The sequence below is a fragment of the Urocitellus parryii genome, chromosome 2 (assembly GCF_045843805.1).
Source record: "Urocitellus parryii isolate mUroPar1 chromosome 2, mUroPar1.hap1, whole genome shotgun sequence".
Lineage (NCBI taxonomy): Eukaryota > Metazoa > Chordata > Mammalia > Rodentia > Sciuridae > Urocitellus > Urocitellus parryii.
In genome coordinates, this window is record NC_135532.1 from 167624936 (window position 1) to 167647776 (window position 22841).

Genomic DNA, 22841 nt, shown 5'->3' on the forward strand with positions numbered 1-22841 from the left:
GGAAATATCTTTTTTTGTTATTGTTTTATATGTGTAGTGCTGGAGATTGAGCTCAGGGTCTCTTACATGCCAGGCAGGCCCTCTACCACTGAGCCATACCCTTAGCCCCTTGCCCTAATCTTTAGTTATTATTATTTATGTAATTTAGCCAGTTCTTCTTCTACCTCGGGGGTGGGCTTTTTTTTTAATAATGAAAGTGGCTTTAGTTTTTTTTCTTTCTTATTTTAAAACAAATACACACACATGTTCACATATTAAAGAAGAAAATTTAGAAAACTATAAAGATGAAAAAATTCTCTCTGCAATTCTACCAAGAACTAATTACTATTTGTTTTTGCCATGAAAGTCAATTTTTTGGTTCTAATTACTATTATTGTGTTATATTTTCATCTAGTCACTTCTCTGTGTGTAAAAGTACAGTTTTTAAAAACATAAAAATGGAATTCTACTATATACTCTGTTTAATAGTATCCTTTTTCCTGCTTTTAATGAACCACAAATGTTTTTGCATATTTATAATTATAGATTGCAGTATTATTTTGAGCAGCTGCATAAATTTCATTATGAATGTTCCATAATTTTAAAATAATTTTTCTTTTGCTTGTAATCATTTAGGTTTCTAATTTTTCACTCTTTTATGAGGCTTTATGAACATGTGTGCATATATATCTTTGTATGCTTGTACACTTGCCAAATTATTTCCTATAGTAAATTTCTAGGAGTACAATTGCTGAGGCGAAAGGTATTTAAGGGTTTGATATATATTAATAAAGTACCTGTCAGCCCGTTGTACCTGTTTGCATTTCCAACAGTTGTTTTTAAACATGCCCATTTTTTCACAACCTCATCAATGCCAGCTACTTTCAAGTTTTTTAAATCTTTGCTTGCATGATAAAATAGCTTCTCTCTATTTTAATTTACTTTTATTTGATTGCTATTTATGGTTCATTATCTTTTCATCTGATAAAAGTTTTATTTTTTGTTTTGTTTGTTTACCACTTTTCTATGGAGTATTCAATTTCATTATTGATTCATAAGGGCTTTTATGCAAAAGGCTGCTTAGCTTTTTATTATGTAGGCTGCAAAACCTATTTCCAAGTTTTTCATTCACCTTTTAAAATTGTGACATTTTGAGATATAGAGGTTTAAACTTACCCTCAGTGCTATGATCATTTCTTTTTTTTAAAATTAAGTCTCTCTTCTAGATACTTTTTTTAAAAGAGAGAGTGAGAGAGAATTTTTTTAATATTTATTTTTTTTTTTTTTAGTTTTCAGCAGACACAACATCTCTGTTTGCATGTGGTGCTGAGGATCGAACCCTGGCCAGGCAAGCGCGCTACCACTTGAGCCACATCCCCAGCCTCTATGATCATTTCTTGTACAGTTTCTGATGCTTGAACCATGCTTAAAAAGACCTTTACTGAAGGATGATATAAATATTTTCTTAATCTATTAGTACTTTTGTAGTCTCATTTTAGCTTTACATTTTTAAATGATCAGGAGTTAATTTTTGTGTAAGGGATTAGGTAATTTTCCCACGTTAGCCAAGTTATCCTGGCATTAATTACTAAGTCATCCATCCAGAAAGAGGCTGACTGGCTAGCTTGCTTCCTTTTTTCTCAGAAAACATCCCTTCTCTCTCTGTTGCTCCTGTATTTCTAGAGAGAAATAGCTGAGACTGGTGTGTGTGTGTGATTGAAAGCAGAGAAGAAACCAGGGAATTTAAATTCTAAATAGGTCTAGAAGTACTGTACAACATCCCAGAATCCACCTTGGATAGTTCTATACAATTTTGTGAGTAGATCAACCTGTTTATTCCCACTCAGTTTCTAGGTAGAAGTGAGAATAAGAAGATAACTCTATCAAGGTTTGGGAGCATAATCCTGGTTTCACTGGATTTATAACTTTGTGCCTATCAGCATGAAAGGGGTAAATGGACTTAGTGAACCTGAAGAATTTATTTCTTCATGATTATATAGTATTTTAAATGATCATATTAAGTCTCAATTTAAAACTATTTTTCTCCTTTTAGGACAGAACCATATATTTTTCCTCCTGTTCCTTCTAAGTACCCAGTCATCCCTTCAAAATCTACTGTGGGCACTCAGACTGATTATAGGGATGCTGATGTTCAAACGGATCCATACTCTCCAGAATATGTCGTATGCCAAGACACGATCCCTGAGCTCTTAACCCTGGCTACTCTGACTTGGGGTAAGTTAGTAATTCTCTTGAATATTTGAAGATGACAGTACAATCACCATTCATACTATTGAGTTCTTGGAAATTACACACATACAGGCAACTCTGGTTTATAGAGTGAAGAGAAAACCTACAGATTGAGAGAAAATATTTACAAATCATATATTTGATAAAGAGCTAGTATCCAAAATATACAAGGAACTCAAACTATTCAATAACTAGAAAATAATAACCCTATTAAAAAGTGGGCAAAGAACTCTATACACATTTCTCAAAAGAAGACATACAAGTGGCCAATAGATATATGAAAAAAATGAAGATGAATTCCAGAATGAAACATACAGAGGTAAAGCAAGAAAAAAGAGTCATGGGAAATGGCATTGTAAGCTTCAGAAAGTGAGAACAGAGGGAATGATAAAGAAGCAATGCAGGAAAGAATAATGGCTCAGAATTTCCCAGAACTGCAGAAAGATATGATCCCTCACAAAGAAAAATTACATTGAGTACTGAGAAGGATAAACATTTAAGAATTCACATCTACTACTTATAGAAGAAAAAAATACAAAAACTATTAGAGAAAAAAATGAGATTATCCACAAAGGGATAAAACCAGTTTGACATTTTGTAATTTGACATTAAATATTCAAGATATGGTAAGCAGATAATTATAGATCTAGAATTTTTTACCAACCAAAATATTATTACGGAATGAAGGTGGAATAAAGACATTTTCATACATAATAAAACTATCTTATAGAGTATTACAAGGATTAGATAAATTCATTTATGGAATATGCTCATGCCTACACCCAGAAATTTCGTAGGTGTTTATCAAAGAAAAGTCAACACATAATTTTAATAGAAATCCATGTGTGTTCACCAAAAGACATGTACCAAAGAGTTCATGGTACACTATTCATAAAAACTCCAAAATGGAAACATTCCAAATGTCTGACAACCATACAATGAATGAATGAATGAATAAAATATAGTACATTCTACACAATGGAATACTATGTAGTAATGAGAATAGAAAGTACAATTATATATAACCACCTACGTGAATCTCATATATATATAGTGCTGAACAAAAGAAGTAAGATGGAAAAGAGCACCTACGTTGTGATTCCATTCACATCAGACTCAAAACCAGCCACAACTAAAGTAAGTTGTTAGGCATGAGGATGGCAGTTCTCTTGGGCAGGTAGATGCTGGGAAGGGGATCTGATGGGCACTTTAAGGTTTGGGTAATATTGCATTCCTTGATCTGAGTGCTGGTTATATGAGATGCTCATTTTTCACCTTTCTGTACTTGTGATATGCATTAATAAAAAGTTTATAAGAAGATAAATGAAAGAAAACATAGTGAAAAAGGATGACCCTAAGGACAAAAACTGAGTGCTTATTACTATGTACCAAGAACAGTGGCAGGTGCTTTACATTTGTAGCTTATTTAATTCTCACAGGTTAAGTAAATAATGAAGTTAAAATCAGAAGTTAATAATATAGAGCTTTAAAAAAGGCAGAAGAAATGCTTGTTGGGACCATAAGGGAATTTTTTGATACAATCTAATAATATAGCCAAGCCTCTTGTAGGAAGCATCAAGGAAAATACGATGCAAATACAGAGTGTTAGATTTGAAAGGGAGACATAACTACAGAGTAAAGGATGTAAGAAATGTAAGATAATAATATGAATATCTTCTGCTGTATTTTTAAAAACAGACACAATCATTAAATAAAATATAAATTACTAAGTTGATTTCAAGAATAGATGAGTAACTAAAGAAAATACTTGCTAAGAAGGAAAAAATATATATTTTTAAGAGCACCAGGCCCAAAGAGTTTTGCAGGTATTTGCCACTCTTTCAAGGATCACATAAACTCTTGTTTTTGCAGATTCCTCGTCAAAGAGAGAAAGAATAAAAGTTAATTTATTCATTTTATGAAGCTAGTTTAGATTTGATTTGAAAATTGAATAAGGACAGTACTGGAAGGGAAAATTACAGCCAATCTTAGGTGTAAAGAAATATGCAGAAAATTCTAGATAACATACCAGCAATCAAATTTTGCTATAATTAGGCAAGGTATGATGGCACATGCTGTAATACCAGCAGCTTGTGAGGCAGAGGCAGGAGGAACACAAGTTCAAATCCAGCCTCAGCAAAAGAGAGGCACTAAGCAACTCAGTGAGACCCTGTCTCTAAAGGAAATACAAAATAGGGCTGGAGATGTGGCTCAGTGGTCAAGTGCCCCTGAATTCAATCCCTGGTTACTCACCCCCCCCAAATTTTTTTTGCTGTATTTTAAAAGAGTCACATCATAACCAAGCAAAATTCAAGTTTTTGCAGTTTCAGAAAACCAATCATATTATTATAATTTTAACAGAAAATATAGGAAAAATGCTTCATTGGATGCAGAAAAAATATTTGATAACATTCAGTGCTCAATCATGATGCAAACTCAAAATAAATTGGGAGCAGAGGAAATTTAGAAACATAATAAAGAGCATTTACTGCAGCCTTTAGTAAACATAATACCAAAGGCAAAACTCTGGAAGCTTTATTCTCAAAGTAAAGAAAGAGGACACCCTAATCTCCACCATTACATAGCAATGTGTAGAGAAGATCCTAGCATACAGTTTAGCGAGCTGAGCTATGATCCCTCCCCACCCAGGGACATTTAGAAGTATGTGTGTCATTTTTTTTTAAAATGTAATAATGATTAGGAAATGCTGCAGGCATTTAACATATGGAATGGGCTGTAGAAGAAATTTAGCACTGACACTAAACATCCTGTACTTCATGGGATTGTCCCATACAAGAAGTCTTTGTCTGCCCAATCTGGCAATAGCACCCGGATTGAGAAGCATGGAGTCAATGCAGTAAAATAAGAGAAAAAAAAATTAGTTATGAGGATTTGAAAGAAGCAGCAAAACTATTATTTGCAGACATTGTACTTGTTTGGAAACCCTAGTAAAATCAATGATCAGAACAAGAAGAGAGTTCCATGAGGTAGTTGGTTATGAAATCAACATACAAAGAAAACCACACTTACTGTATGAGAATAATATCTAATTGGCAAAATTATTGGGAAAAAATCACATTCATGATAGAAACAAATGACAATGTACCTAGGAAATTATTTAATAAATAAATATATTAAAGCATTTTTACAGAGAAAATTGTAAATTGTTCTTTAAGCTAAAAAACAAGGATTTGATTACAACAGAAACACACCATGTTTGTGAACAGAAAAACTCATGCTCGAATAGATTTGATTTCTTCCCTGAACAATTTATACCTTCAAGAAATTCTAATTCAAATTCTTATTCCCAATATAACTGTGCTTGTGTAAATTTACATTTTTCTCTTCTCTTTCCCTAAATTACATAAAAGCAACAAGGACAACAAAACTCCCACAAACTCCGCTTTCGGTGAAAGTAAAAATTATATATACTCTATGAACTACTAAATATTTGTAAGGACTGCAAAAAGCAACTGAGATTAGGCAGAAGCAATGTGGGAGGAAGTGAGGAACTTGGAGTCGGGGAATCTCAGAAAGCATGAGCAAAAATATACTTCCTGCGGGTAAATTTGGCAGTATGCAGGATTAAAATGCTCATATTTTATGATTTGACTGCCAGACTCTAGCATTTCCACTTCTAAGAATCCTAGAGAAACTCACACATGGGCACAAGGAGACCAGTACAGGGATGCTTTCTGTGGCATTGTGCATAATCAGAAAATTAGAAGCAGGGTTGGGGTTGTAGCTAAGTGGTTAAGTGTTTGCCTAGCATAGGCTTCTGTCCTCAGCACCACATGAAAACAAATAAATAAAATAAAGGTTAAGTTCTTAAAAAAAATTAGAAGCAATCTAAATGTCCATCAGTTTAAATTGTAATGAAGTCCTAGATCTCTATAGATCAGTATGGTTAAGCCCCTAAAACAAAGTTGAATTTTTTTTAAAAAAAAGCATGTTTCAGAATGATACATCATGTAGTACAAGCTGATGTATATAAATATTAAATTTAAAAGTACTATAAATTTTATTTATACATAGTTCATTTTTGGCTAATATTTGAGCCAAATCTGGTTTCTGGTTCATATTTGTTTTTGTTGGAGAAAGAGTGCCCTGGAGTGTGTAAGAACATGAAGCTCACACGAAGCTTACACTGCCGCCTTCAGATCCTCATTTCTGCTTCTTAACAGCTCTGATCTTGTGCAAGTTACTCCTCCTTTGACCCCTCAGTCTCTTCACTTGTAAGATAGGAGTAATTGTATTTATATGATAGGGATTTATGAAGGATTGCATTAATTAAAACAGTACTTGATATATTTTAAATGCTTTTATATAGCAAGATATAGATATATAAATCTGAATATAAAATACTAAGATTGACTGGAAGGAGAGTCCCAGATTTCTTTTTGTGTTTGCTCTGGGAAAAAGGCATTGGGGCTTGATATGTTGGTAAACTTTATTTTTAATGTCTTTGGCTAAAACAGGTAAAGTATATGAGACAAAATGTGTATGCGGTTGTTAAATCTGAGTATTTAAGGTTTTATTTTCATGCTCTTTATTTTTTTAATTACTAAAGAAAACTCTACACAAAATACACAAATTATATATATGTGTATATAAACATGTATATGTATAATTTTGCACATGGGTTTACTAGTTTCTTTATACACACCCATAAAACTAAAAATGAATTGATAAAATATATACTCATTGTGATTTCTTCTAGAAAACTTAAATTATTTTCTATAATATCCTAATTTTAAAACCAAGAGAGAGTAAATTCACATATTACATATATACAAGTATAAATATAACAAAAGATTTGAACAAATAAAGCAGAAATTTTATAATAGTTTATTATATTTAGTAGAAATAGAACTTGTTATTTATTTCTTTATAATTGTTTTTAAATGACAATAAAACAAAGGTTATTGGGGTTCAGTGATCAAATAGGAAACTTGTTCTAGTCTCCATTTTCTTTATCAATTTTTGGTCCCAGAAAGATGATGGAGTAAATCATATTTAGAGGTGCTCTCCACATCTTAGGGCTCGGTTATGAGCAAGAGGCAATGCAGGGTACCAACAGCACAAGCCTAGAGGCACATCTAGAAGGCATTCCTGTGTCATCGTGTCCTGTCATAACCCTTGAATTTAGGGAAGAAGCTAGGAACTGAAAGGGAGTAAATGATACACTGGCAGAGCGTGGGCTTGCCCCCTGGTTTCTAAGGTGGGATGTTTCATCCTCCAGGTCGAGGTCTCCCAGCAGGACAGGCTGAGGTGGAGATGATAGAACGAGCCAGGGAGAAGCGTGCTTGGGAAGCCACTCTTCCCCCTCTGGGTGACATCCGCCAGTTTGAGAAGAGGAGGAAGATGATGAATGTGATGGAGAGGAAGGAGTGGGCCTTCAGAGAGCAGGAGATTGAAAAGTATGTTACCTACCATCAGACAGCTACCCTGCACTGATGGAAGTTATGTTTGGACTTCTTTTAATCTGTAAATTGATTTCCCAAATGCCGGGTTCTAGAAGCAATCTCAACCTATGGAGATAAGAAATGGGGTTTCTCATTCTTTCAGGAGCAATCGCTGCCTCCTGATGTGGTGTAGGAGTTCCCTATAAATTTCTCTCCAGTAACATGAAAAGGTATACCCTCCTGGTGTGTGAAGTTCAGCATGGAACCCAGATGTCAGCATCTCCTTCAGAGCATCTTTGATTCTTCTTTATTTCTTTTATTTATTTTTTGTATCTATCATCTAGACTATTACAGAATCCCACTGATTTCTGCAAAGCATCTTTCAAACTATCCCTTTGCGTTCATTCACAGTACCACTGTCCCTAGGCTTCTGCCCCATTCATATCCACTGACGAGCCTCCCAGGAGTTCTGTCCTATACTCTCCTGACACTGGTTTTGCAGTCAGGACGCAAATAGGCTATAGGCATTTCTGATTTGAAAGGAAGAATTGAAATGCTTCTATTAAAAGATGAGCATACATGATGATATGCATAAACATTATGCCAAGGCACTTCAGCCATTTTAACTGACATGGTTTTGGTAATGAGGTTATTGCTGACATGTAGAAATGATGAGAAATTATTAGCACCAAACTCCCTAACAAGCAAGAAAGGAAGGGTACTTGCAAGTCAAGGGTGTCCTTCATTGTAAGCCATGCTGAAGCACTTACTGAAGCACTTATTCATAGCGATGCTACCAAGGCCCCTCAGAAAGCTAGGGAATCAGCTTGGTGGTGAACTCAAAATGTGTACTTTTTTTTTCTTCTACAACACCTTATTATTAACCCTGAATCCAGACTATGTGATGTTTTTGTAAAAGCTTGTTATTTAATAGAAAATAGTATTTGGGGGCAAAGTAGGTATCAAAGTAGGTATCTGCAAAAACTTAAATTTGTAGCTCTACTTTGGAAAAGAATGTCTTTTCAGAAGAAATTAAAAATATTAAAAATTTATCTGGCCAGAGTAAAGGCATCACTTGAGAAGGTAAGTACTTCTGTTATACTGAGGACAGTTTTAATAAACATATTTTGAGTCCCTCCTATGTTCTGGGCACTGTGCTATGAGATGGGGGAACAGAATGACTGGGAAACTGCTGGGCCCAACAGAGCTCCTTATAGTCTCCTGGGGCTGGGGAGTAGGAGTGTGGGCAGAGGATGAGACAAAAGACCTCAGATGGCCGGGCATGGTGGTGCATTCCTGTAATCCCAGCAGCTTGGGACGCTTAGGCAGGAGGATCATGAGTTCAAAGCCAGCCTCGGCAATAGCAAGGCACTAAGCAACTCAGTGAGACCCTGTCTCTAAAGAAAATACAAAATAGGGTTGAGAATGTGGCTCAGTGGTTTAGTGTCCCTGAGTTCAATCACCGGTACCAAAAAAAAAAAAGAAGACCTCAGACCAACACCTCTCAGGTATATTCTACCAGTGATGTGCTTCTCTCTATACCTAGTGCTAGGGGAATCCACGTGAGAGAACAGTTCGTTGTGTTTGAGATGGGTGATTTGGAAAAGGTAGCCACTGAGCTGGGTGTTGAAGGATGAGTAGGAAACCATCAGGTGGATGGTAATGTCCATGATGATGATGATGATGATGATGATGATGATAGTTAGAGAGCAAGTAACACTATAGTGTTCTTACAATGGGCCAGGCAGTGTTCTATGTCAGTGGTTCTCAAAGTGTGTTTTATAGATCAGAAACATCAGCATTACTTGGGAGTTTGTTAGAAAAGCAGATCCTCAGGCCCCATCCCAGACCTACTGAATCAGGGGTGGGGCCAGCAATGTGAGTCCTACCAAGCCCTCCAAATTATTCTGGAGCACAGTTAGGTTTGAGGACTACTGTTCTAGCACTTTGTATACATTGACTCATTTAAAGCTCACAACAACCTTATGAGCTGGATACTATTATCTCCCTTTTGCACTTGAAGAAACTAGGTAAAGTGGTGAGGTTGAAAACTGGACCTAGTAGCCATGGAGTGCTTCAGTGTGGGAGGTGTTCTGAGAAATGTGTGCTTAGGTGACTTCATCCTTGTGTGAACATCACAGACAGTGTTTAGACAAAGCAGATGGCAGGATCATCACAGTGTGGCTCTTTGATGAAATCAAGAGAGGTGCTAAATGGGAGATGCGTGGGGATGCTTCCTGCATAGCGCAGCATATGGTCTTACAGTAAACTGAGTTTTTAGAAGGAGTACACCTTAAACTAATGATAAAAATATAGTAAGCACATAAATCAGTAACATCGTTGTTTATTGATATTATCAAGTGCTATACATAATTGTACATGCTGTGCTTCTATATGGTGGATGCACAGTAGGGTTGTTTACACCAGCATCATTTAATAGGTCGTGCTGTGATGTCGCGATGCCTGTGGCATCATTGGGTGATAGGCGCTTTTCAGCTCATTATGGTCCCATGGGAGCACCACAGTAAATGGGTTCATCCTTGACGTAAGAGTCGTTATGCAGAACATGACTGTATTTCTCACTCTAGAGAGAAAAGTGGCAGCTGGCATGTGTCTTATTTTTAAAAGTGTCTGTCTCTCCATACTCATTTGTCATTCCTGCCTCACCCTCCCACATGCACTCTAAGAAGCTCTGCTGGTTGACATGTTTGTGCTCTCTGGGCCTTTTGGCTGAGCCCTAGCTTCTCCCTTGTCTACGTGGCAGACCCCAAACCTCATTTATCCCCCGTGCTCTGCTGCTAACTTGGTACTTCCACAAGGAAGCCTTCCTGTCACCCCCTTCTTGCCCTTGTTTGTCTTTCTTCTCCCCCAGAGGTCTTTTTATTCTTCTATCCTAGAATTTATCTCCTTGTTGTACATGTTGGTTTCTAGGCCTCTTCTGGAGCACAGTGCTTCTTGAACGGAATCTTGTCTTGCACGTCATTGTCTCTGGCCTCCTGTATGATGGGCACTTGTTAAATATTTGACAAATGAGAGAAAGAATAAATTAATGCATGAGTTTTTAAGTAGGAGTAAAATGTGCTTTCAGAGCTCTGTTTTAGGAAAGTGAACCTTGACAGCTATGTGGGACAAAGTTTGGAAGAAGGAGAGACTAACTGCAAGGAGTCCCAGTTAGGAGAGAGAATACGAACACGAACAAGGGAACAGATGCAAAAATGGTTGGAGGAGGGATCATTGGCAGAGGGAAGAAAATGTGAGGAAAGGGGTAGATTTCTGGGGGAACAAAATGAGTACCTTTTTTTTTTTTAAAAGATAGTTAAGGGACAGCAGGAATTTAAGCAAAGTCTGGTTCAGAAATATCTGAGCAGTCATCTGTACAGAGTTGGACACTCTAGGAGAACACTTGTATGCAAAGGGAGGGGAGCAGACTTATTGAGTACCTACTATGTACTGGACACTGGCATTTTCAGATTCATACCTCATTTTCTCTTCACTCCCCCATTTCTTAATCCTCCAGCAATACCACTCAATCTGGAACTGTCCAGACCTCTTGTTCCTGTAGGTCCATCTGCCCGGAGAGCCCACCTACCATACTGTTCTTCGACCTTCATAACCATCCCCACGCATTGTGATTAGATTCACTCTTAAGTTCCTCCCCTTTTCCCTCAAGTCATTCATTACACTTTTCTAGAGTGATCTTTTAGAAAAGTCTATGAAGACGATGCCCATGGACAAGATCCCATTTGTGGCAACTGTTCATGTGCTCTCTAGTAGAAACACATATTTGGAATACCGTGAACTTATTAATGCTCTGTAATTTATTTGAAGACTGCAGGACTTTCGCCTGGAAGTTTTAAAAGAGCTACTGAGGAGGCGTGAAGAGCGTCAAAATGAACTGGACATGAAGCACTTGAATGCCCAGTGGAGTAAACTGCAGGAAGCAAAAGAAGCCAAACTGGCCCAAATCCATCGCACACATATATCAAGTAATGGTGTAGTATGAGGACGGGAGAAAATGGAAAAGGGGGCTTTTCTCTCTAATTTAGCTATGATAAAGTTCTGTTTGCATTCTAGTGTTATCAGATAGGTAAGGGATGAGAGATGAGTTATTTTTCAAAGGTAGAAGGGTGTCCCTCTCTACATCAAGTGACCACATTCTAATAGGTAGTTAAGTTGTTGATGTTATGGAGGGGCTGAGTGTTGGTTCCTCATATTGATGTCCAAGGCCCTGGATAGAGAATCCTATTGCTCCACTTTTTTTTTGTCATTATTGTCCCCTAAAAATGAACTTTAAGATACATTTTTTTCCTAATCACACCTCTCCAAGAAATTTTAATACCACTAACATCTTGTATATATGTTTATGTTCTACAAATGTATTTGTGATTCATGTATAAAAATAGGAAATGTACACCTTACTCTTTATTCAATGCAGAATTAAGAATTACTTGGGTTGGGGCCATGGCTCAGTGCCTAGCATGCATGAGGCACTGGGTTCTATCCTCAGCACCACATAATAATAAAATAAAGATATTGTGCCCATCTATAACTAAAAACTAAATATTTTTTAAAAAGAATAAAAAATTTAAGTGAAAAATTTTAAATTATTAACATTTAATGGTAAAGCTTTACTTACTGAGAAACTGTTAATGTCATTTATTTACTTAAAAATTCTATTACCTCCATATGCAAATTAGCAACTGATATATATACAAGTAACAATCACATTTTAGAAAATAATTCAAAACTACTAGTTTTCTAACAAAAGTTAAGCAATTACAAAAATTAAATTACTGCTTAAAATTATTTTGGTGAATATAAATTCCTCTTTTTTTTTTTTTTTGTAGTGCTGGGGATTGAACAAGCAAGCACTCTACCAACTGAGCTACATTCCCCAGCCCTTCCTCAATTCCTTCTTGGATGTAAAAAAGTAACTTTTAAGTTACAATTAGATATTCATTTATTTATTGTTAACCTTTTTTTCTTTTCGGTACTTGACATAACTAGTGAAGTATCTGACTAATTTTGTAGATAAGTAATAAAATATAAACTATTTTTACTTAATTCTAAAACTCTAAGTCCCATACAAAAGCGCTAATGATTAAACAGACAATAAATATGCTCAAGGCAGAGACATCATATGATTTACACTTTGGGGGTGCACCTGGAGCCATTTAAAGGGAATGGATCTGTGAAGAAAGGAAAAGAGCAGGTGGAAGACAGAGAGCATGACCCCTGAGCTGAGAATTCTCCTAATGGGCACCGGTGAAACTTTTTCCCCTTTGACTGCCAGACAAGTCTGAAAGCTGTAAACAGAGTCATTTTCTGGTTATTCTGATGTTAGCCAAGATGAACCTGTAGTCCTCTCTTTTAATTGTAGGGGAGAGTAAGTCTCCTAGCACTCACTGAACCTGTCTTTTCTATTTACTTTGGATTTCCCTCATTTAACAAACTTTTATGGAAAACATCTTGGCCCAAAGCTTTTAAAAGCTTGCAGTTATAAAAGTTTTTGATTAGTACGAGTTGACAACTAGCTGATTTGGCTCCTGTCACTCCTACCTATCTCATGGCAGACCTGTCTTTAGTGTCACATTCTGGCTCTAGTGAATCATCCTGAAATTCATTTAGTTCAGTAGCTTTCCAATGAATAAAACTAGAATAGTTTACTATTTTGCATTTCTAATTCAGAACAATATTTTGGAGAGAGTCATGTAGGTATGTTTTATTTCAGCAATCAGAAAGCTTGAAGGAAAGGGAAAGAATATAGAAGGGAAACTGAAAAAAAGAGATATCATCAAGGATTATTCTGATTATGCATCACAGGTCTATGGACCTCTATCTCGCCTTGGCCGTTTCCCAGACAACAACTCAGAGGACTTTGTAGTAAAAAACTACTATCTCAACACCTATGAAGGTAAGCAATTTGCATAATTAGAAGTCTATTGTAAGAGGGTTATCTTGGACATGTGGATTAAATATATAAATTTAGACTAAAAGCTAAACAATAAAAAATATTTGTAGGAAACAGCAACGAACAGATTTAATGTGATTATTAATATAAATTCATACAAACCAATAAAAACTCCTAAGACACAAATGAATATATGGACACACTATAGAACATTTTAACAAGGTAAATTCAACTAGCTACTAAATGTTTGAAAATGTTTAATATAGTTAATAATCAAAGTTATGCAAAAATTAACTAGAAAAAAAACCTTTTATAGCAGGTTTATGAAACAAACAAGACTTTCATAATGAATCAACCTGAAAGAAAGAAATGTCAGAAAACTAGAGGGCAAAGGGATGGGTAGTCAGGTGGTAAATTCACAGAGAGGACTGTTTCTTTTCTAAAATGTAGGAGGCTTATTTAAATAGTTTAAATTTGAGTTCATAAGTTGAAGCATCGTGTGGCCAAGATCATGAGTTGATCATCACACTGTTGAACTTTAGCTCTGACTGGCCATTTCTAGAGGAGAATATGACAATGTGAGAGAATATGAACATTCTCTTTAGAGTGGTGGCAACATGTATCTTAGCATTTTTGATTTTCTGTTGATAGTAATAGAATTTATTGTTCCTTTGTAGGGTAACATTGTTATTTTAGAATACATTTATTATTTTATAGTTCAAGACACTGAGAACATGTGTTAATTACACAGAAATGTGCTTACCATTTTAGGGGCAGTTCATTCTATTATATGAGTACAGCTTATCAACACCTCCAACAAAATCCATTTTAATTTTACTAAAATTAAACATATTCATCTGAAATGGTAAATTTAAGCACTAGATACTAAAACCGTGTGCTTCCTTCCCATAGGATTAATTGAACTTGAATCAAATCTTCCAGATTTTGTGACACAACCGAGAATCAGAACTCCAAAACCAAAAGTCGGTACCACTAAATCTGGTTTTCTGAAGAGGGCAGCAAGACTGGACTATGAGTTGACAGAGGTTCATAAGGTATCATTGTTATCTGGAAGACAAGAGGCTTCTAGTAAGACTTCTGCAGAAAAATGCTGTAGTCTAATTTGTACTTTGTTTGGGGCAGTGTTGAGCAGTGGGTCTAATGTAGGACCTTGTGTTCTTTTTTTCCTCGCTAGACTTTTCTCTTCTGGAGGTTCCCCCTGATGTGCAAACCCATGTGCTTTCCTCCCCTCACTTCAAAATGAAGGAAAACTTAGAAGTTATTCTTCCCATTTAGAGAACTCATGTTCCTTTCTGAAAGTGTTCAAATTTGGATCTATAAATTAAAATTTGACACTTTACTAAGGAATAGCAAATTTCTAGGATTAGTATTAACTCTTCGTGTTAATAGTTGCAAAAGGCTCCATTTTCTCCACTTCATAATTGTTACGAGGGCATCATGAATATAAGGAGGCATCATGAATAAAAGCAGGCATATTCAACAGCTTTCTCATTTAGATGAGAGAGTTTGATGGTCATCAAACTTTAGTATGCATCAGAATCATGTGGGAGGCTTGTTGAAACATGTTGCTGGGTCCCCCCCATTTCTGTTAGGTAGGTTGGGGCGAAGCTTCCTGGAGTGCTGGCATATTTAAAAAAAAAATTTCCAGTTGATGCTGATGCTCCAGGCCCAGGAAACACACTTTGGGACCCATTGGTTTATGATGAGCACCCATCACTAGTCCATTCATGTTTGTTTGTTCCATTGATTTCAGTAATAAGAGTCCATGGGAACCCAGGCTCAACAATGATGTACATGTATCTATGCGGTTCTTTCTCATCTAATTCCCCTGTCTACTTTTACCTATGCAGAATATTGTGTTCACTATATGCTTCCTTTCTATAAGAATGTGTTTTCTTTTATTAGAGCTTAATCGTTATACACAGTAGTTGGGTTCATTCTGTCAAACTCATACATACATGGAAATTGATTTCAGCTCATTATCCCCTCTTTTCTTTCCCCCTTTTCCCTCCTGTCCTCTCCCCTCTCCCAGTCTCCTTTCTTTACCCTACCAGACTTCCTTTTGTTCATCTATTTATTTGATTGATTCTTTATGTTGGATAACATAAAGAACATCCTTCCCTTGTTCTTCCCTTTATTTTACTCTAGCTTCTGCATATGAGAGAAAATATTCAACTTTTAAGTTTCTGAATTTGGCTAATTTTTCCTAGTATAATATTCTCCATTTCCATCTACTTATCTGCAAATGCCATAATTTTATTCTTTTATTATGACTGAGTAGAACTCCATTGTGCGCATATATATATATATGCACATAGATATATCACAGTTTCTTAATTCATCCATCTATCTATTAATGTGCATAACTTAGCTATTGTGAATTGTGCTACTACAAATATTGATGTGATTATTTTGCTATATATGCTGATTTTACATCTTTTGGAAAAATAACAAGGAGTGGGACAGCTGGGTCATATGGTGGTTCCATCCCTAGTTTTTTGAGGACTCTCCATACTGATTTCCAGAGTGGTTTTACTAGTCTGCAGTCCCACCAACAACGTACAGGTGTACCATTTCCCCCACAACCTCACCAGTGTTTATTATTGTTTGTTTTCTTGATCATTTTCATTCTGACTAGAATGAGATGAAATTTTAGTTTAGGTTTGATTTGCATTTCCCTGATTGCTAGAGATGTTGAACATTTTTTCACTCAGTTGTTAGCTGTATGTGTAGGTCCCTTCTTTTGAGAAGTTTCTGTTTCATTCTTTTGTTCATTTATTGATTGGGTTATTTGGTTTTTTGGTGTTAGGTTTTTTTGAGTTCTTTGTAGGTTCTGGATATTAATCCCCTATAGGAGGAGTAGCTGGCCAACATTTTCTCCCATTCTGTAGGCTCTTTCTTCTTGCTCTTAGTCATTTCCTTTGCTGTACAGAAGCTTTTTAGCTTGAGAGCATCCCACTTATTGATTCTTGGTTTTATTTCTTGTGCTTTGGGGGTCTGTTGAAGGATGGTTGGTTCCATAGTTTAGCTATTGTGAGTTCAGCTGCTATAAACACTGTGTCACTGTGTCACTGTAGTATGCCTCAGTTTAGGTATAAACTGAGGAGTGGGATAGCTGGATCAAATAGTGGTTCCATTCCAAGTTTTCTGAGGAATCTCCATATCACATAATGGTTGCTCCCAATTTGCAGTCCAACCAGCACTGTATGAGTGTACCTTTTTCCCCGTATCCTCATCAGGATTTATTGTTGCTTGTATCCTTGATAATTGCCATCTGACTGGAGTGGGATAAAATCTTAAAGTAGTTTTGATACGCATTTCTCTAATTGCTAGAGATGTTGAAAATTTTTTTATATATTTTTGATTGATTGTATTCCTTCTTCTGTGAAGTGTCTGTTCTGTCCTTAGCCCATTTATTGATTGAATTATTTGTTCTTTTGGTGTTGAGTTTTTTGAGTTCTTTATAGATCCTGGATATTAGCACTCTATCTGAGGTGTGTGTGGTAAAGATTTTCCCCCATTCTATAGTCTCTCTCTTCACATTATTGATTGTGTCCTTTGCTGAGAAGAGTAAGAATGTTTTTGTGGATGATTTTTGTGAGGTCTCAGAAGCCCCCTTTTGTTCTTAATTTACTAAAGGTCTTACTGTGTCTTTGTTGAATTTTTTCAGGCACTTATCAAATTTTCATAGGTATTTTAAGCTGAACACTTCATTTAAAACACTGATTTCTGCTGCATTCCACTAGTTTTGATATGTAGTATTTGTCATTATTCTTATTCTAATATCTAAAAATGTTCAATATTGTTTTTGAACCTGTGAGTATTTAACAGTGTTTTAAAATGTCCAAATATGTAGGAATTTAAACTCATTTTTTTTTCAATTAACTTACTCAATTGCACTGTGATTAGAGCTAATAGTCTATGTGATACCTTTTCTTTGAAATTTAGTGAGGGTTGCTTTGTGGACTAGTATATGATTATACATATAACATAATCAAAGTCCACCTTTAGATCCTACTATACCCCTCATGTGTGGGGCAGGTACCTTATAGCAGATAATTCCCATTTCCTGTCTCCCATCCTTGTGGCATTGCTTTGATTCAAAAGCTGTAATCACCCAATACATTTTTACTCTTATTGCTTTAACAGATTGTTATCTTTTAATGCAATTAAAAATTAGAAAAGTAAGATAAGATTTTGTTCTACCTCATTTGTTCTTTTGTTGCCATTCTTCCGTTGTTCATGTATCTACACAGACTTCAAAGTCTCCGACCTGAACAACTGGTTTCATTGTCTCACATGGTGCTCTGGCAAGCAGCTTCAGTGTTTGTCTGTCTCAAGAGTCTTCCTCCTTTACTGTTGTAGAGGGAGGGAGGTGTAATTCACACACAACAGAAATCTGCCCATTTAAAATGTCCAACTCAGTGTTTTTAGCATGTTCACAAAATTGTGCCACCATCTACACATTTAATTCCGGAATATTTTCATCGTCCCCTAAACAAATGCCAGACCCACTAGCAGTCACTTCCAATTCCCCTCTTCCTCATTCCCTCACAACCACTGTTCTGCTTTTTCATTATGGATTTGCTTATGCTGAGCATATTGTGTAAACTGAATCGTGCATTAAATGGCATTTTTAAATTTGGCTTCTTTCACTTAGCATAGCATTTTAAGGTCAGTCCACATTCCCATACATCTCATTACTCCATTCTTTTTATGACTGCATAATATTCCATTGCATAGATATACCACATTTATTTATCCACTCATCAGCTGATGAATATTTGAATCATTTCTAGTATTGGCTATTACAAGTAGTGTTACTGTGCACTTTTATGTTCAAGTTTCTGTGTGGACATGTTTTTAGTTCTCTTGGGCATATCTCTAGGAGTGGGATTGTTGGGTCCTACAGAAACTTATGTTTTACTTTTGAGAAACTGCTAGATTGTTTCCAAAGTGACTGGACTGTCTTATATTCACATCAACCATGTATGAGGGTTCCAGTTTCTCCATCATTTATTATTGTTTTATCATAGCTATTCCAGTATGTGTGATATGATATCTCATTGTGGTTTTGATTCACATTTCTCTAATAATTAATAATATCAAGCATCTTTTTAAGTACCTGTTACTCATTTAGATCTCTTTTTTGAAGATATGTCTATTTAGATCCTTCACCCATTTAATAATTTTTTTTTAAATTGTTGAGTTATAAGAGTTCATTGTATATTCTGGAGACTAGACCTTTATTAGATATTTGATTTACAAAGTTTTCTCCCATTCTGTGGGTTGTCTTTTTCATCTTCTTAATAATATCCTTTGAAATCCAGAGTTTTGATTTATATATATATATATATATATATATATATATATATATATATATACATACATACATATATATTTTAGTTTCAAAGAGTGATTTTGCTGAGAATAGAATTCTAATTTGTTTTCTTTCCTCTTCCAACTCTTCAAAGATTTTACTCCACTTTCCTCTTGCTTGCGTTGTTTCTTACTAGAAATCTGCTATAATTCTTATCTTTGTTTCTCCATGGATAAGAGGTTTCTTAAAATTTACTTTATGTGGGCTGGGGATGTGGCTCAAGCGGTAGCGCGCTCACCTGGCATGCCTGCGGCCCGGGTTCGATCCTCAGCACTACATACCAACAAAGATGTTGTGTCCGCCGAGAACTAAAAAAAAAATAATAAATATTAAAAATTCTCTCTCTCTCTCTCTCTCCTCTCTCACTCTCTCTTTAAAAAAAAATTTATGAGCTAAGTCATGAAATCATGGAGGAGAAATATTCAGAAAAGCATAAAAGCATTGCCAAGTGCAGTATTTTCAGGCCATTTTGGTAGAAATTTAAGCTGGAATATATTTCTGATGCTTTGTGAAAATAAATTCTTTAAATTTGCCTTTTGAGCATATTAAAATGTATTGTTTGGTAAGAATATTTCTTTAATATTCTCATGTTCATTTATACTCTTTCCCTCAGCTCCACTTTTATAGGCAATTATGAGTCTGAGATTAAAGAAAATTGCATTTTTGTTTGATTATTATTTTAATTGGATTTCCTGACCAAATAATTTTCTTTTAATTGTAACAGTTTTGAGAATTTTTTTCTTTTAAAAAAAATTTGGATATTTTTCATTTTTTCTTGTATTTAAAATTAATTTGTTGACTAAGCAACATATTACATAGTTCAAAATCCATGAGTTATTTAAGAATATTAACCTAAATGTTTTTCTTACATACTTGTCTCTCAGTCATGTAGTTCTGTCTCTGGATGAAACTCATGTTATTAGATTCATGCATGTTCTTTCAGAGAGATTTGATACAAGCAAATATCTGTATATGTGTACATATATGTGAGTATATTTAAATATATACCTGCACAGAAGCATACATGTTCATGTACATTAGTACATTTTTAAATATGTTCTAGCAAATATGTCTAAACACATATAAGTCTCTTTTAGAATTCTTTATAATTCACATGTAAATAGATAAAGTGTGCTGTTCTACCCTTGCATTTTTTACTTAATATATCTCAGAAATCGATTTATGTCATTATTACCAGAAAAACTTTCTTATCATTTTTCATACTTTCAGGATATGTCATGGTATAAATGTACAACAATTCATTTTTTGATAGATATTTAAATTGTAACTAATGCTGCAAACCAGGTATGGTGCCTCACACCTGTAATTCCAACTACCTGGGAGGCTGAGGCAGGAGATTCAAGGTCTACCTGGGTAACTTAGCCAGACCTTGTCTTAAGATAAAAAGTAAAAAGAGGGGGTTCCCTCAGTGGTAGAGTGCACCTGGGTTCAACCCCAAGTACTGAAAACAAAAACCCAGACAACAACACTACACTGCAGTGAGTAACATTTTTTTTGCATATAATTTGGCACATGTGTGAACATATCTAGAAGATAAATTCCTTGACTTGGAATTTCTGGACCACAAATGTACGTGTACTTATAATTTTGTGGATATTACCAAATGCTCTTATTTAAATGATTTATCAATGTTAGCAATATTCAAAAGCACCATTTTCCCACATCCTTATCTACATAATTGGTTATGGATGATTGGTTTTGAAATAGTTTCATGTGGTATTGTTCAGGACTCTTCCCTCAAGACTTCATAAATTATTAATTGCTTTTAGACTGCTGCTGATTTCTGTGGAGTCACCAGTTGTGGTTATTGTAGGGCTGATATATATTTGCTGTCAGTTTTATTTTGGGCAAACTCAGAGGCTCCATTACAACCACAGTTAGATGGTTTTAAATTTTATCCATGATTTGCATATTTTTAAGCAGTTTCAGGTATGTGTGTGTGTGTGTGTGTGTGTGTGTGTGTGTTTTAAAACAGTGTTTATCTATGTTTTTAAGAAAAATATAATTTAAAGTATATTATATGATGAAAAATTAACTGAAGTATGATTTTAAAATAACAAGCAGGATTTTTCCTTCTTTTAACTTAAAAATATTCCCCTCTGGTCAAAATAGAACCAATGAGCAAAATCTTACATTATGTGTTATTTGAGGACTTTTAGTGATCAAAAATTCTAAAAAGATATGTCAAAATACAAACACACATATAACTGTCTCACTAGGAAACAAGCTAATTTTTTAAGAATCTGAATGTTCAGGTTTCAAGGCCAAAGAAAAGATCTCTTCTCCACTTTGAGATAATTCCCATCAAATGTGCTTTAGTTTCCCTAGAAACAATAAGATATACCAAATATTTCAATCATTTGCTGCATAGCAAAATTTCCTCTGCTCAGACATTCATGTGGTACAGCAAATTAGCTCATGTGGAAAAACAGGAGTTGGAGTTTTGCTTGTGTGCACATAAGACAGAACCTTTTAAAAACTCATAATAGATTGGGATTGTAGCTCAGTGGTAGAGCACTTGTCTAGCATGTGCACGGCCCTGGGTTTGATACCCAGTACCACACACACACACACCAAAAAAATCCTTTAAACCTCCCAAATCTTTTATTAAAATATATACACTAAGAATATGTGCCATATTTATTGAGTGGTTACCCATTCCTTAGGAGTATCACAGCACCCCGTGGGAAATGCATACACCCCATTTGTACTTTCTCAAGCTGACCCAGCATAGCCATAGAAATATTGTTTTTGATTGATATTCAGATCTGCAGCCTCGATCTCTTAGTGGAGGAAAATACAAAGAAAAGGGATGACATTAGTTGGCATTATTTCAGGCACTGTTGGAAAAGAAGAGTAAAGGTCTGGAACCAAAGAAACCTCTGCGCCTCCTTCAAAGAAACCCCATACCTGAGCCTCGGCTTCCAACTCCAACCTTGGAAATGAGTTCCAATGTAAGTTTGAAACTTTTATTTGAAATGCAGAATTCAGTATTGTAATCAGTTCATTTTAGGATAGTTTGGGTTGAAAACAAATCTAATTTAACAGTGTTAGTTTTTCAAGCTCTGATTTTTTAAATTGATATTACATATTTATTAAGGCAAGGAACTATACAGAAAAAAACACATTTGTTCTGTCAGGCTCTGATTTAAAGCTGATTTTATTTTTTAAAATTTATTTTATTTATCTTTATTTATTTTATTCTTATATACTAAGCATCAGCTACACATAAAACTAAGCATAGTGAATGAAGTGAAATATAAACCCAGTCTTTTTCAAGAATAAAATCAGAAAGAATGAAAGCTCTTCTGATGAAAATAGGAATCAGAAGGTAATCTTTCACATGCCAAGTTGAAAAAGAAGATTGAGAGATGATCAATTACCCTACTGTCTCTCTTCCCACGTGAGGGGCAGAGGGCTGTGGGAGTCAAGGAGGAAGGAAATGCTACAGAAATCCTAAGGACAGACGGGCTTCTGGGCGAGTCTCCCTAACCAGGGCTACTTCTAATTAAACTCAACTTGGGCAAGATACCAGAGTTGGTTAAAAAAAAAAAAAACCTGCTAGAGATGCCACAGGGCAAAGTTATTTATTGAGAGAAACAGAATGCCAGGTAGATTGGGCTCCCTCTTTGCCTGGCCAGCACAGAATCTCTGTGTGGAGGGCAAGTCCCCACAAAATGTCCACCTGTGTTCAGAAGGTGTGCTACATCAGGGTAGGGTTGACAAGAGATCTCATGAATGCCTGTCACCACCTGTGATGACCTGTGTGGCCTCCGTGGAGGGACTGAAACACTCCCACTGACTGGCCACACTGCCCCTTTCATGCAGGCCTTTGGATGCACATCTTTGGGCTCTAGGTGTTTGTGCTCCCATC

General features: G+C 35.6%; 1 protein-coding gene across 1 annotated transcript in view; it reads left to right on the top strand.

Annotated features, from left to right (window-relative positions):
* The window catches only part of Cfap91 (cilia and flagella associated protein 91), a 45584-nt gene that overhangs the window by 10912 nt on the left and 11831 nt on the right, over positions 1-22841 (top strand). The window contains exons 6-11 of the mRNA XM_026395626.2: positions 2033-2214; positions 7472-7649; positions 11463-11620; positions 13366-13548; positions 14458-14600; positions 21805-21921. Coding sequence (XP_026251411.2) covers positions 2033-2214; positions 7472-7649; positions 11463-11620; positions 13366-13548; positions 14458-14600; positions 21805-21921 — 961 coding nt within the window. The remainder of the gene's footprint in view (positions 1-2032; positions 2215-7471; positions 7650-11462; positions 11621-13365; positions 13549-14457; positions 14601-21804; positions 21922-22841) is intronic.